Source organism: Argopecten irradians, unplaced genomic scaffold (assembly GCF_041381155.1).
Source record: "Argopecten irradians isolate NY unplaced genomic scaffold, Ai_NY scaffold_1161, whole genome shotgun sequence".
Lineage (NCBI taxonomy): Eukaryota > Metazoa > Mollusca > Bivalvia > Pectinida > Pectinidae > Argopecten > Argopecten irradians.
Window position 1 is genome coordinate 1 of NW_027188628.1, and position 16,778 is coordinate 16,778.

Here is a 16,778-nt window from a genome sequence, read left to right on the forward strand (position 1 = left end):
GTTATCATGAAACGTAGATAATGTTACAGATGAACCAGTGGTGTGTGATGGGACCTACCTGCTGTCCTTAGATAGAGGGATGGGCTGATGCATGCTTTAGCATGTTGGACATGGAATGTATCTACATAAGACACAAAGAAATATTATAGTCTTTTTAGTACCTCTAAACTGGCTTAAAATTCAAATAGTGGACTGCCGGTGAGTGATTTGGACGGCTGATAGTCCGCAAAACTTGACAACTTTGGATGGAAACATAATGAAGAGATATTATAAAAATAAAAAATTGATCAAGTAACTGGTACTTCGGTAGTACATAAATACTTTGCAATCTGGAGGATTTTCACCTGGGGGACAACAAGTCGGTTTGGGACTTTCGATGGTCCACTGCACTTGATCTGTTCTTACTTTCATTCGGATTTGATAATAGTTATGTCACATACAAAATACTGATTTAAAACATCCGACATCAGCATCAGTAATATGTCAGATAGATATCTTTTTTAAGCAATGTTTGATGTAATTATTCATCAGATTTCAGTTTTTAAGGAGTTCAATGCCCTTTCACTTTTTGATGAGTTAATAATATACAACAAGAGATCCCAGAAGGATCTTGGCGCCCATCAAAGAATGATCTACGCCTGACTATGGAAAGAGGGACTTTTCAAACTTTTACTACATATTACTACAATTTTTGAAATCCAAGATGGCTACCTGTCGGCCATCTTGTTGACCTATTGGTCCCAAAATGCAATATGCACAACTACACCCTTAGGGGAACCTGCACATGAAATGTGAGACAGATCCATTCAGCACTTTTTGAGAAATAGTGGAAGCAAACTTAATTATCAAAATCCAAGATGGTGGCCTGTTGGCCATCTTGTTGACCAGTCAGTCCCAAAATGCAGGGCCCTTGGGGAACCTACATATACAATTTGAGACAGATTGCACAGTACTTTCCTAGAAATAGCGGTAAAAAGCTTCAACTATCAAAATCCAATGTGGCGGACTGTCTGCCATCTTGTTCACCGATTGGTCCCAAAATGCAATATGCACATGATTATGGTGAAATGAATATTGACATTTTGTAGGTGAATACGAGTAATTGTTGAACCTGAGAAACGTGATTCGAGGCCGAAGGCCGAGGGAAATATCACCATTCAAAAAAGATATCATAATTCCTTGTATCTAAATACAAAAAGTCAATAACTGTTTTTGTTATATAAACAATATAGGCTTTGCTATTTCAGTATTTGAAACGATTTTGAAGAAAGGACACCCGAAAGATTTTAAACTTAAACAAAACAAAATCAAGAAAGTATTCATACACATATTCCTCAGTAGGTATTTGTAGTACTTCTGTTATACATATATCTATTGGCCGATGATCGGCAATGATCTATTTTTATTGGTCAAAAATGTGAAAGAGACAGGATATTCCCTGTGTCTATTCATAGCCAGGTTACCTGATTTGCAATGTCAACCTCTGTCTAAGCAGTCTAGACCAATCAGAAAACGGCAAAACACAGTCATATTACAAAAGACATTATGTACCTCAAGTACCAAGTTAACTTTAATACCTTATCAAAGCACTGCATACACATGATGAAGGCACATTTTTCACAGCGACATGTAGCTACCTTCCTCAAACACTCTTTACAACATTTATCTGAAAAAGGAAGAATACCTATCTTATTTTTCATTAAGAAAGGGTTATACAGTGGAACCTCCCGAAACCGATCATGGTCGGTGCATATAATTTCGGCCGGTTTAGAGAGGGTTCGGTTTGGAGAAGTGAACCGAATACCGATCATCACGATCCGGATTTAATCGATCGGAAGTCGTTTTTTACATTAGTGCACCGCATGTTTGCCTAGTATTCGTTAAAACCGACCGATATTGATTGTTAATTTGAATGTTATCACAAAAGAGAAAATCATACGTTTAAAAGGAATGGATTAGAGCAAACTTGACTTTGTTACCGCTTATAAACGTAGTTTAGTTAGTTAGTTGCGTGAATGTTCTTGGGGATGTTCTCGTCTGCAACCTACATACGACCGATCGCTTCTGGTTACGTCAAGAATCAAATTATATGGTCTAATTACACGATGATCAGTCGATGCCGGTCATTATATGACATAGTCATTTTCTAAAACAATATATGGCTTCGACTTCTTCATACAGATAATTTACGTTATCCGACAACTACATATGTAAATAAAAAAAAACGTGTGATTTGAATACGAAACTTTCTCTTTATTACTAGCTCTGCTTGTTTTCCTACAGTAAACAAACCATGTGCACATGGTAGACCTTCGTTAGATATCTAAACAATAGGCATGATTAAATAATTACACCACCATCTTGGGTATAATTACCGTATACCTGTAGCCTTCACATCTGTATACATGCCCAAGGACATGGCATGCAACAACTATGGTACAGGTACGTGTGTATTTCACGGTCGGTTGATCAGACCTCAATGCAATCTATCGGTGTCGCTCAGGTAAGGCCGGTTTTCAGAAGTGTATTTTAGTTACATTTGACTATTCCGATCTCAAAATCGGTCCGGTATTCGGAATTGGGAGGGATCGGTTTTGGGAAGTTTTATATACTATTAATAAAGAGGAATTCATTCCGTACATGACATCCATGTTCGGTTTCTAGAGGTGATCGGTTTTGAGAAGGTTCGGTTTTGGGAGGTTCCACTGTATTGTATGTCATCGCAAAAAATATTTCATTGCACCGCAGATACACCATGTTTAAATTCCAAATGTTTAGGACTGAAATTAAAACAACAATATGTGTCTCAATATACTTACATGTATGTTTATCATACAACTCAAAAATTGACTTTATCAATTTGATAGTCTTACCCGTGTGATCAGTGATAATTACCATGCTATAAATTTGTTATCTCAACTTGAAAGATACATCTTTAAGTACAGGAGTATAGATTTACCTGGATCCACCAGTTTGTCTGTGTCTCTTCTTTTCAAATTTTGTACCATCTGTGATTGTGTTATTTTGCTGAGCTCTCTGTAAACAGCAATGTATTGAACTTTGACATCTCCCAAATTTATTCAGAGTTAGATAACTTCTTATTTTGTTTTTTGACTTCTTCTAATTTCATTAAATTTTAAGGATGACCTAGACAATGATTTCATTTTGTGTTAACTTAAATCTGCTTATCCTATAGAACAAACTTTAATCTTCAGTCTAAGCCATATCAGACAGTTTATTATATTTTCTATTGACTAACTATTACAGAGTAAAAGCTCCAATCAGAGATCAGCCCCTTCAACTTCCAAGACATAAAAATAATCAGTCTTATTTCTGAGAAATGCCACTAAAACTAGGCCCAGGCTGATTGTTTGTACAACAACCCCTTTCCCATCTCGTAAAATTTGTAGAATGGACAAGCTTACCGTATTTGACCGCAAATAAGACCCCTCCCGCAATTATAAGACCCCCCACCTATTTTGACACATTTTCAGACTTAGGGGGGATGTCTGCAAATAAGACCTCCCACCTATTTTGCAGTTTACTGGATGACGAATTTGAGCAACGGAGTAATTAAAATAACACCAAAATGACTTTGTATCAGAACTTCTTTTTGTTTGTTTTATCGGCATAGAAAAATCACGTAGTAAACAACTGTTTGTGTCCTTGTTATTTTTGTTAACTAATTCAAGTTAATTCACGGGTGATTTAATTTAATTATAAAAAACTACGAATTGTGGACGGTGCTCATATTTAATTGGAGTTTATTTTCAACAAAATACGCCGATATATGTTTCCATGAACGCTTTATATCGGCATGGTCAAACACGTTTTAGTGTTCGTACGGCTTGTCATTTTTTACATGAATCGGCAAAGATATTCGTCATTGATGCAGATCGTTTCTGCAGTCGTGGGTTCTAACTCAATACAATCATTACCTAAAACATCTACTTAAGGCATGTACAGTTTCAAATATGTTTATTTGTGAACGTAACGTACCTGTAGTTCACGATCAGTTGGAGAAACCATGCTTTACTTTTCGGCCGCCATGTTTCGTTTACGCAGTCAGTATAATATGATTAGCCGCAAAGTTTCGTATTTTACTCTGGATACAAAAATACTTGCTACGATGTTTTAATGCAGTTAATATTTGTATTAATATCTGAAATATTATCAAACTATCGTCGTATCAATAGCATACCGATCAAATTCCCAAACACGACTCGGTGTGAAAGTATGGCTTCAACCCGGCGCCATTTTCCTACACATGTGTGTACGATGTTACAAACAATTGCATCAGTGCATGTTGGCACGTTGAAGTTAAATCACACGATCGTTTGCTCATTTGGCTGAGACAAATGTACGTAAATTCTTCTGTTTATGAACGAATTTGATATGTAAACGTTTGCAGTGAATTTTAAATAGGCCTGAGTCTGAACGGCGATCGTCCTTCCGATTCACGGCGATTGATTCACGTGTTTACTAAGACGGAGATGTAGTTGTAATCATAAACAATAACCGAATTTGAATATTTTGAAATAACTATATGATTATTAAAACTTCTGGATTAAAATGACATTGCTTATGATCCTGTTTCTTCGTTTTGATTCATTGGTGAATGTCCGTGTGACTCTTGCAAAAATGTGTTTCCCTTTCAGACTTACGTTACAACTGCCCTAGTACTGTTTATATTTTAATTTGTCATAACATTTGATTTAATTTACTCATACGTCTTCATTATTATTATAAATAGTTGAACATCTTGCTATTACCAATCTGTCATACGACTTACAACAATGACAGGACATTAAAAAGTCCAAGATGGCGACCTCATAGATCGATGTTATCAGGGAGGTTGTCCGCAAATAAGACCCCCCCACCACTTTTGACCTTTATTTCTTCTCTGGAAGGGGGGTCTTATTTGCGGTGAAATACGGTATGCTGGTTCACTCTTTATGTCAGTGTTCAATTTACCTGTCCAAAAGTGTGCGCTGGTTGTACAATACAAGTCCTACTGTGTACAGGTCAGGCCAGAGCTCCTTCACATCACCCTGTATAGGGGTCGGTGCCTAAATCAACAGAAATGATACAGGTAACAATTACAAAATTATCAATTCTATCACGATTAAAATACCTAGTGTTTCCCACAGCCCCGATTAGCATGGCGCCGCGCCGTGCCCTTTTTACCTGACGCCATGCCCCTATGACATAACGCCGTGCCCTGTTTGTCCCCAGTACATTTCTACTAATACCAGGTAGTGGCTTGATAATTAAGTAAACAAAAGAAGTGTGACCACTCCCTGACCCCCTGACCAACACCCCAGTGGCCCTAATTAGCAGCCATGGGCTATTTCCACCTTGGCTTGTGGTGTCACTTTCAGGCCTGTGTATTACGTAAGCTGAAGTCAAGCAGCCGATCGGCAGCCTAGAAAACAATCAGCTGGCCTTTCAATAAGTTTTATGACTACAGCTAGTGAGCATTACTTCAAAAACAAATACTGCTTACAACTGTAAATGATTTACTCACGTTTTTAATGTTAAATAGGCCTATCTATATCGGATGGATGTCACAAGATTTGCAATCGTAATGGCCGCCATTTTGGGTGTATTGTAATAGTAGATCCGGAGGTATTGAATTTCAGGATTTTACTAATATTCACGTTTTTAAAAATGAAAACGGTATTTTTTTTTTTTAGAATTTCGGTGTGAATTTATTTTTAGAAAAGATATCTTAATAATAATAAAATTATTAATAGCAAAGTAATTAAAATAAATCAAATTAAAAAGAAATCAACTTTTTTCTCTATCAGATTAAATTGAAATATTTTGCATACTACTCTAACACTTATCTGTATTTTCTTAATTTAGTGCTTATAAATTTAGAACATTATTTTAATTAATTGTCCATTATTATGAAACATGTTATCTTATTCAAATCAATACAGTATTTTTAATATTTAAATAAAGATATATATTAAAATAAAGGTAATTGGATTGAAATAAAGGAATACATTTTGAATTTTCCCATTCTTTTAATTAATATAAATGAAATTTAGATCTTTATTGTGAATCAATTATAGTCATGATCATATGATCTGCAGATTACAATTTTCAAAATCATTTTTTCACTCAGAATAATTAAATAGATGTCCTGATATTACTTAGCAACACAGAGAGTTTAAAGCATTTAAATGATATAAAGTTGAACCAGAATTAAATAAACAACAAGACAGTTTTAAAGATTTCCCGTTGTATTGGAAGTTGTCAATATAACCTTTGTGCCCCTCTGATGGTTATTTATCGCGGTCAAGGTGCCCTTTTCAAAACCCAGCACCATGCCCTTTTTTTTCCTGTGGGAAACACTAAATACCCTTAAAGCACAAATTCAAGAAAGGTGTAGTTTGGCTTTATTTTGTTTTCATTTTATAAACAGTTCTGGTTGTTTATGGATGTGCCAAGTTTCACTGGTCACAAGCCAGATTTCCATGAAGAAAACTGACCCAAAAATGGAGAATATGTTGCATCTATATATAATGGCTAAATGGGTCATAAACTGTGGTCCCTAAAACAATTTCGGGAAATATTGTCACAGACATGGATGCAGTTGCAAATTTAATAGCAGAAAGTATGCTTATGACCAATAACTACAACCTCATTAATATGAATAATAATTCAGGTGACTATAGCAAGTATCAGTTTTTTATAAATCTCTCCCTTTCTTCAAACTCTCCAACACAATCTCTAAACAGTACCTGGTATTGTTAACACAATCACAAGCGATTTTGTAAACAATCTAAATTCCTGCATTTTGCTTTATTTATGTCACTCATCATAATTAAACATTGTTCTGTTTAGTATTACCTGTGTACATACTTAAATTTTCATTTTATGATATCCATTTAAATTGCAACTGCATCCATGTCTGTGACATAGATTCCCCATGCCATGTAAAAGGCATAGCTGATCAGCCAAAACTAGATTAAGACCTCTACTACATCATACTCAACACTACTGCATACATACATGACACCATCAGTATATGTTTCCATTATGGCAGAACTTGAAAGAATCAAAATATGAAATCTCAGTCTCTTACCTGGCATATTTCTATTGGACATTTAACTGTAGTCTTGCCTTCCTTAGCCAAAGCATGAAGACAGCCCTCACAGAAAGTGTGCCCACAATCCAGCAGGAGGGGATGTTTGTGGTAGGATCGACCATCTGTAACATGTACTGTTAGGATAACGACAAACATTAAAATGTTCACATGTATGAAAATACCTGTAACATGTACTGTTAGGATAACGACAAACGTTAAAATGTTCACATGTATGACAATACCTGTAACATGTACTGTCAGCCTTAGGATATAATGTAGCATAATACGGCAATATACTGTTAGGAAAACAATAAGTAAATCAAGGCAAATAGAAAATTTATAGAAAACAAGAGGCCCATAATAATTGGGTGGACTGTCAGTGAATTATTAGCTTGTTTTTTTATAGTAATTTTTGAAATTTAATTTATTAATCCTGAAAAGATCTCAAAATTAAACATGTTCTGTTGAAAGTATGACCAGATTGAATATGATTTTTTTTCTGATAGTGTGTAAATTGAGTATGATTTGTTTTACTGTAAAATACACTGGTCTCATAAACTCATGGACTGATCTAGTTTTGTATGGGGCCATTTTGACAGATTACGAAATTTCTGCAGATTTCAACAACCCAAATTTACTACCTTCAGGTAAATCTAGCAGATAGTTGAAAAAAATGCAATAAATAAAACCAGTTTTAAAAGCCTGTCCTAACAGAAATTAAGTCAATGCAAGTTATCTCCCTTATGTTCTTCCAAGAATCATTCTACATCAATTATGGTTTTTTAATGTCTTTGATGGAAAATGTGGTATTTAAAAATGTTGATGTTTACAAGGTTTATTTTCTATTTTATTAAGTTAGTGAAAAATAAGCATAACTGGAAGCAAAAATTACAAAACAACCACAATAATACTGCGGTATTTTGAATGTATTTTTGTTGCACTACATATAAAACTAAATAATATGAAAAAACAACATTCTTTGTAGTTTTTGAACAAATTAATTGGAGTTGGAGTTTTGTCTGTATCATGGGATAGTGGCAATACTCTAAATATTTGGCTATTTCAAATTTGACGTGATGCTGGCCATGATGATCACTGATCAGTGTTTATAAATCTGCAATATCGCAGCTGCAAATACAAAGCGGCAACACGTCTGCAAAATTGTTTGCAGTTTCAAATCAACCACATAAAGCTTCGTGTATCACCTTTGGTGGAATAAAATGAGTGACACTTCGGGCAAGTCGGACACTTCTGCATTTCAATGAATGTTTAGGTCCGTGTTTTTCTTCCGTTCTTCTTACATGTGGACTGACGTGATCGCGCGAGATTTCATTTGGCGCGAGGGGAGAGTTCATTATTTCCTTTGCACCAATGAAATAATTCGTCTGCTATATAGTGCTCATCGTTAGAGACTTGTAAATAGTTAGTAATGGATACGTTTTCTTACTCTTAGAAATTAAATAACAGCAAATATTATACTTATGTCCATTTTTATTTCTAACGTTGCACAACATGGTCAAAAGCCTCTTACTAGCGTTAAAATACAGGGGTGCCAATCTACGTCATCGATAGGTTGTTGTATACTCCATTTTTTATAAAACGGCAGCCATATTGATCCACTTCGCCGGTAAGTTCGCCATATTAACCACATATAACAGCCACCAGTGTTAAAGAGACAACGCTCACGGAACCCAGACAATTATATAGAACCTACGTATTATAAAATATCTTTTGTATACTGTCTGATTTCTTAGATTACCTGGTGCACATAACAAAGCCGTGGCAAGGTTGTAGTATAATCGTATGTCGATATCAACAGAAATTCAGGTTTTCTTCGTAATAAATGTTTTTCTGACACATTCAACTCTTCCTATTTGTCAATTACGTGACAAAATGATCTGAAATGCTTTCTTGATGAATCAGTTTGTACGTTATACCTACCACGATTCCGAAATCCAATCTTGGTGACCCGGTTGTGGTATAAACGTATTTTACAGCACGGTTGTAGTAGAGTCTGGACTCATTGCAAACTACTATCTGGAGATATTTCACAATGAAAGTGTCCAGAAGTCGTCCATTCGAGTGTTTAAAATCTAACATATAGCCCATATACATATGTAACTCTACTTTGTAGAGTTCCAAACGTAAGTTACTTATTTTAATCTTTCCCTATAGCATCACATCACGAACAATTTGGGACATGTAAATGTTAATTTCCATAACGCAGGTCGTCTCATGTTTCCTCGTCGTAATTACCGCCATGTTTTCCGATTGTTTAACATAGATTTACAAAAGGTATCATGGATTTGTTTGGTGATGTAACTCCATCTTTGGAGTTCTTATACATTGAAGTTGTTAACCAATAGACTTTAAAGGGACACTACTCTTCCGAAACGACTTTTAATTTTTTGAATGGGAATGTAAAACTTAATTGATAATTTTATAGAGTCACAAAAAGTTGTTAACTTACCGTTAATATTACACTTACCATCACATTCTTAACAATTTGATTTTAATAAATCCGATGCTAATTTTCATAGCGCGGGTCGTTTTATGTCCAGTCGTCGTCATAATTACCGCGCGTCGGTTGATTATCACTGCGCCAGACGACAAAACAGCGACATGAATCATAGCATTTGGTCGGTGTTATAAAATCCTCTTAGACCATTGATATACATTTTCGTATATTATTATTGTTTCTAAGAAAATTAAAACTTTTGTTGCGCAAAGGTAGTAGGCCTTTAAATTTTGTTTTGAAAACATAAAACGATACTGTTCAACCATGAAAAAATCAAACAAATTACTCAGCATAAGTATATTTTCTTTTGACATTTGACATTTTTTGACATTCTTTTGACCTTTTGACATTTGTCACATTGAAATGTTTTTTTTCCGAATGTAAACATGTTATGTGATCCCGGAGACTACGTCGGGACTTGAACATTTTATCACATTCATTGCATCTATGCTCCTCCTCCCTGTGTATCAACCGGTGCCTATTCAAACTGTTTCTGAACTTAAAAGTTTTAAAGCAAATATTGCGTACATGACATGCTGCATTTCTCGTGTCATGGGTCCCAATATGATCCTTTAGTTGGTCTTTGGTCTCAAAGGACTTTTCGCATACCTTACATTTGTTGGAAAACAACCTCTCCTCTCTCCTCTCGTGTCGTTTAAGTTCATAGTTAGTAAAAAAGGCAGTACCACATTTTGCACATGCAAAATTCTTACTCCCACCTCCATGCATATATAAATGTCTGGTATACACTTAAACTTTGGGCTACTTTTACAGCGCATTTTCTTTTAAAATTCATTCATAAAAGGTTTTTTTTTTTTTTAAAGTATAAGCAATATAATATCGCTAAGATATTTTGATACAATATATATAATGGTTGGCATATCTGAATGTGACCAGAAACAACTGATCATCACAGTATAAAGATCTATAAACAGGTCGATACGTTTTGATATTTCTGTTGTCCTCATTACTAAGTAGAGTTACATATGTATATGGGCTATATGTTAGATTTTTAACACTCGAATGGACGACTTCTGGACACTTTCATTGTGAAATATCTCCAGATAGTAGTTTGCAATGAGTCCAGACTCTACTACAACCGTGCTGTAAAATACGTTTATACCACAACCGGGTCACCAAGATTGGATTTCGGAATCGTGGTAGGTATAACGTACAAACTGATTCATCAAGAAAGCATTTCAGATCATTTTGTCACGTAATTGACAAATAGGAAGAGTTGAATGTGTCAGAAAAACATTTATTACGAAGAAAACCTGAATTTCTGTTGATATCGACATACGATTATACTACAACCTTGCCACGGCTTTGTTATGTGCACCAGGTAATCTAAGAAATCAGACAGTATACAAAAGATATTTTATAATACGTAGGTTCTATATAATTGTCTGGGTTCCGTGAGCGTTGTCTCTTTAACACTGGTGGCTGTTATATGTGGTTAATATGGCGAACTTACCGGCGAAGCGGATCAATATGGCTGCCGTTTTATAAAAAATGGAGTATACAACAACCTATCGATGACGTAGATTGGCACCCCTGAAATAGGCTTAACTACCGCGGACCCGTAACGTGCTAATCCGTGAAGCTGATGCTGATTTTTTTTCGTGTAAGCTAAGGGTACATGTATACATATACCCTTGGCTAGCGAAGTTGACATCTAACATGATCAGTGTTGAACACCTTGATCATCTATTCACTTTAATCATCACTACGGTGGCTGACTTATATGCGTATTTTCGTCTCGAAAAGGAACTCGTGTTTTCGAGGCGAAAAGACGAAAAATAAAAGACGAAAAAACGAAATCGACTAAGATTTTCGTCTTTTCGCCTTTGAAAATAGAGCCTTTTTTGTTTTTCTAGCCTCGAAAAGACGAAAATTAACAAACCTAAATTTTGTCTTTTCGCCTGAACTTTAAAGCGGTTAAAGGCGGGCAAAAAGACGAGTAATTATGGTTAACCAATTATTACAATGCTAATTATTATTAGCAGATTTAATACTTGTTAATTTTCGCCTTTTCTTTCAGTCATAGGTTTTTTTTTTTTTTTGTTGTTTACTTAAGTTTCCAGCAGAGAAGTTAACCCAAGGACTAATCTACTGGCGAAAAGATAAAATGACACAACTCCGCCACCGTAATAGATGTGTAATTTATGTTTAAAAAAAAAGGGGGGGGGGGGTTCCCAAGCAACTCTGTGTTCTGAAACTGTGTTTGGCAGTAACTAAAACAAGGCAAAAATTATGATTTTTAATTACTGTCCTGGCACGGTATTTTTGTAGCTTAATTTCAACTAGAAAGATGGAAAAGATACAGGAAAGAGCCATTCGTTTTATTGAAGATGATATTAATCTTTTAGATAAGTTTCAATTATCATATCTACATGTAAACAGAATGAAAAAACAAGCCATCCACCAATGAGTCGCGAGTTCAAACCCCATGTGGGGCAGTTGCCAGGTACTGACCGCTGGCCGGTGGGTTTTTTCCCGGGTACTCCGGTTTTCCTCCACTATCAAACCTGTCCTTACATGACCTTGGCATTAAATAGGACGTAGAATAAACTAAACCAAACCAAAACGGACAAGTTTGGCTTTCAAATATTTTCGGGTTAACCTCGGTAAGCCGGGGTGGTATTTTCACTTGTGACCGTTTTTGAAGTTTGACAAAACCTTTGTCCACTTCACGTGTTGCATACTGCCAAAGAATCACACATAATTTCGGTCACAGATGAAAAAAGTGTTAGCAGACATATATATATATAGACCTACCACAGGTCCATAGACCATTTTAGATGTTCTAGTTCTCAGCTATAGATCAAAAGTCGATAGAATTCATACTCTACATATGGTGCATAACTCGATCACGACAAAGGAAATAAGCACTTCAAAAATGACACAAAAATAACACAGCATTGTCAAAAATAATTTTTTATTTCAACAGTTGAGATTCTTGGAGGTTTTACAAAACAAATTCGTTCAAAATACAAAGCAGCATTTTACACATGCACTGGTCATGGTGTGGCTACGTGTACCAAATAAGGAGGTTAGATTAGTGCATTTACTACCACAGCAAATCATAATAATTCTTCCGGTTAAAAACTTGACAAACGCATGGTTTGAAATGTACATGAATATTTACTGATATCAAATAAATTTCAAGCAGATATTTTGAATGACATACCTTGAATCGTTTATAAACACTATAGTCTAGAACAACAGAAAACATTAATTTCTGAGATAATAAAAGTTCACATATAGTAAGCTTACTCTTTTGATGGAATACTGATTCAAATGGTCAGTAGCAAAATAAGAAATAACTTCACCAAAATAGCTAACAAACGAAAATTATAAGGAATCTTTTAGTACCTTACTACAAAAATAGACGCGTTTTATCAGTTCTTGGTAAAGAAGGTAAATGCACTTGTACCATGTCCTGAGAACAGTTCCTACATGCAATATTCTACGGTTAAAGACCAACACTAACTTCATCATATCTTCAAAATTACACCGAATAGCATGAAGCACATCCAAAACATGGTAGTTTTTTGACAGCTAGGATAAAGTGGTCAACATCTGATAAATTAAAATCTCCAGTTATTATTTATATACATACTGTAAACGTACCCGTTTATTTTAGCGCAGTCAGGTTTTATCGCATAATAAGCGCAGGTATAAATCAGCCACATTAGGTAGTTCAATACAGTAAATGGCCTTTTACAAACATTAGCGCTGTACATGAATAAAAAGCGCCAAAACTACCGCTAAAATATGTATGTTTATATGACATCATCCTGTTTGCATGCATATAGTCCAGTACATCATACAGCCAGAATAAAAAATAACAATATTTACAATCTAGTAAAACAATATCGAATGTGTATTAAAGCCAATTCGTGGATAATATTCAAAGGAATTTGATTTTCGTAGGCGTTTTTTTCACAAAAAATATATCATTTACAATATCCAACACTCTTTCTCTCTTCACACAGTTAAGTTGATGTAGGTCAATGTCATTAATACAGCCTTGGACTTATTTTAATGTCCTAAGTGATGACATCAGCTGGTTACACCTACAGTTCAGCTCCAGACAGTAAGACTCCAGGTAATCAATACCTGGTACAGGTGGATAATTACCTGTACTGTTAGGGTTCGTATAGATCATACATTACAGCTACATAATATAACTTTACTGCCCTACCAATTACAGCTTCAGTCCTATTGAAAATTACCTGAGCACCAACAAACGGAGAGAAACATTCTCGAAGGACTTTCTAATTAGAAAAACTATACAGCATCGCATTGTCAGATGTCTGCTTTATATTGATGAAGAGCGAAAAATGTGATATCATCAAAAGTTGTTTAGATGATATAGTTCAAAACAACATCGCAAACTTCTCCAAGAACAAAAAAGATATAATGATTTTTTAATTTAATCAATGCCCTGAAAGACGCATCATGGTTACCATGGTAATATATAAAGGGCAGACGATTTTTTATTTACTCCTGGTATCATGGATTAGAGAAGAAATTAATCGTTGTCATATGGTAACAATTACATTTATCAATATGTTGCCATGGCTATGGAACATGTACATGTATATACATTCTCGTCATCAGTTTGTTAACCATAGCATTCGATGTTTACTAGAACACAATACACAGGCATCATCATTAACCATGGTTACCGACTTACCATGGTTAAAAACAGGTTATCAATTTGTTGTCCAATATGATTGTCAAAGTAATATGTACAGTCTCTTAAGTCTACACTACGGTTACCATTATAAATGAGCCATAAGTAAATATTCCTTGATCAACTTAGGCAGAGGTAGGCCCTCAACCTTCTGTATGATATGAAGATCAGATGCTGACTGAAGTAAAGATTTCCTGATCCGTAGACAGCTCAATGTCCTCAGGGTTCTTGGTGTCTCTGACAAAAACTTCATTAAGTAGAAGAGGTCTGGATTCAGTAATAAGTTCATCATTTTCTCTTCCTTACACTTTTTGATTAAAGACATAGTAACCTCCGCTCCTGCTTCTAGAAGTAGCTCTGGGATTTGTCGGTCCTGAAAGTACCAGTAACGAATATTACATATAACAGCTTAAAACCGTCCACAAAAACCTGAGATCAGTTGCCAACAATATCTGTATTATTTTTAACAAACTTTTAAAAACAATTTAAATATGAATAAATGATTACATATGAACCATTTGAAGAAGCATTGATTAAATATTACTATCGTGATAATATTTGTAGATTATACTTTTCCCTCACTTTAATTACATTATTTTGATCATTTTTTCATGGTGTAACATGAGAGGGATATCTTAACATACCTCACAATACTGTAGAGACATAGAAAGTGGTGTATGTTCATTATAAGCAATGTGATTTGGATCAGCACCATTCAGAAGTAACATTCGTGTCGTTGGTACACATCCCGTCCGGCAAGACAGATTTAACGCTGTCCATCCTCGCAGTTGAACAGCATCAATACGAGCCCCTCTCCGTATCAATAGCGACATAATTTTGTGGTTACCATGCATTGCGGCTATATGTAGAGGTCGGAGAAGGGCGGTGTCCATCACATTCACATCGCATTCTTTGGCTAAAAGAATGGCTTTAGCCATTTCATAGTTATTTAAATCCACAGCGTGCCATAGACAGGTACAGCCACGGTCGTCATGGTTATTTACATTATAGCCAGCCTGAACCAGTAATTTAATCATGTCCACCTGGTTTTTCACAATACATGCATACATCACAGTTAGCTTTAAACAATCTTTCTTTTTATATTCCCTCAATGTGTAAGCGTAATTGTTGACATCCACAATGTATTTCAGATTGACATTTGCTTTCTTACTGATCAACTCCTCCACCACTTCCTTCTGTTGTGCCTGCACCGCCACCTCTGTAAGAGTTTTACCGAGCCGGTCAGGACGGTCAGTACTGCGGAATGCATGGTTCACGTCCAGCCCCTTGTCCAGATACTCCTTAAGGGATTCCCGCTTCCCTTTTAAAAGGATGTCATACAAGTCATCCTCGAAATAATCCATTGTTCTGACTAACAGGCCACTCTCCATTGAACTGGCATTTAGCAAACCAGTCGGCACCTATGTAATGTTATGGAGATTCCTGGGTATCGTTTCATTACAGGGGGTTCAAAAGGATTTCTTTACAAAAATCATGACTCGATGGAAAGAAGAGTTTTTTTTTTCCTTTTATAAATTCTTTACCTGTAATTAGCAAATCATGGCAAAAATAAATTTATCATTTCTATAGAGGTTGTCGCTTGAACATGCATTGATTAATTCCATAACGTACTGTTCGTTGTTAAATAAAGAATTCCTGGTCAGCTCCTTGAGACCCTCACTAAGTTAATTCCTGGCCTTGTACATAATTAATAGAGTACCAAGACTTCTGTTGCTTTACTGCCCCCACTTTCACTCGAGAAAGTCGGCGCGGCGTGTTACTTTAATTACGGATACGTCTGTCACGCAACAGCAGTTAGCACTGTCTTGTGATCTCATGCACCGATAAGCAGTCATTTCAAATGTAAATTAACTAACACCGTACAGAGCTCTCAACCGGTATAGTTATACTTGCAGAACTACATATTCTGTATATAGATAAAGACTCCAGAGTGCGCAAACATGGAATGACAACACCGTCGATGCATTATTTTCACTTTATAGTTGTCCAAAATTTCCAATGCTAATTCATAAAACTAGGAGTTGACACCAAAACACTCGGTGTCAATATATGGGCCATATGAAGTTGCGAAAGCGTCATGTATCCAAGTTAAATTGGTTAACTTCCGGCAGGTGCCCTCTGATTGTACAGAAGTTAGGCAAAAATCCGAAAGCTTCCGAAAAAGGTCGATCGGAACCTTTTGATATTACCCTCCGTTTCAAACGTTCAAGAAACTTCGTCTGTTCAGTTTCAAAACTATGCAGCATCTATTTCTTGACAAGGACAGAAATTCGTTTTGTCATCAGCTAATACGTAAATTGTAAGTTTTTATATATACAAATGTGGCTTTTCTTAAATTTGCTTTTCCCCAAAAATTACAATACTATTACAACTAAACCCATTCCAGTGTAAACAAAAGCGCGGGAAAAATGTGGCGAAGACGCTTGTAATTTTCGTTT

The 16,778-nt window shown here is 35.6% G+C and overlaps 2 protein-coding genes across 3 annotated transcripts; both read right to left on the minus strand.

Moving 5' to 3' along the window:
- Positions 1–58: 58 nt before the first annotated feature.
- LOC138314001 (RING finger protein 207-like) lies at positions 59–8,577 on the minus strand. Of its 2 annotated transcripts, none has more exons than XM_069254212.1 (6): positions 8,305–8,577; positions 7,097–7,233; positions 4,975–5,069; positions 2,960–3,036; positions 1,578–1,666; positions 59–121 (listed from the first exon to the last, which is right to left on the minus strand). In XM_069254212.1, the coding sequence occupies exons 1-6, from the start codon at positions 8,354–8,356 to the stop codon at positions 68–70; spliced, it is 504 nt and encodes a 167-aa protein (XP_069110313.1). In that variant the 5' UTR covers positions 8,357–8,577; the 3' UTR covers positions 59–67. The 2 variants fall into 2 exon arrangements, with proteins under 2 accessions (XP_069110313.1, XP_069110314.1); XM_069254213.1 differs by having other exon boundaries at positions 7,097–7,221; positions 8,305–8,567.
- A 3,971-nt stretch (positions 8,578–12,548) lies between these two features.
- On the minus strand, positions 12,549–16,466 carry LOC138314000 (ankyrin repeat and SOCS box protein 8-like). Its single transcript, XM_069254211.1, has 2 exons — positions 14,964–16,466; positions 12,549–14,692 (listed from the first exon to the last, which is right to left on the minus strand). The coding sequence occupies exons 1-2, from the start codon at positions 15,708–15,710 to the stop codon at positions 14,408–14,410; spliced, it is 1,032 nt and encodes a 343-aa protein (XP_069110312.1). The 5' UTR covers positions 15,711–16,466; the 3' UTR covers positions 12,549–14,407.
- Between the last annotated feature and the right edge of the window lie 312 nt (positions 16,467–16,778).

Excerpts from the sequence above, each read along its gene's own strand:
- LOC138314001 (XM_069254212.1), bottom strand. The coding sequence starts at position 8,356 with ATGCAGAAGTGTCCGACTTGCCCGAAGTGTCACTCATTTTATTCCACC. Across the intron at positions 7,234-8,304 it reads CTCATTTTATTCCACCAAAG|TACATGTTACAGATGGTCGA; the intron begins GTGATACACGAA and ends TTATCCTAACAG. Across the intron at positions 3,037-4,974 it reads CAGCGCACACTTTTGGACAG|AGAGCTCAGCAAAATAACAC; the intron begins GTAAATTGAACA and ends TGCTGTTTACAG.
- LOC138314000 (XM_069254211.1), bottom strand. The coding sequence starts at position 15,710 with ATGGAGAGTGGCCTGTTAGTCAGAACAATGGATTATTTCGAGGATGAC. Across the intron at positions 14,693-14,963 it reads TGTCTCTACAGTATTGTGAG|GACCGACAAATCCCAGAGCT; the intron begins GTATGTTAAGAT and ends TGGTACTTTCAG.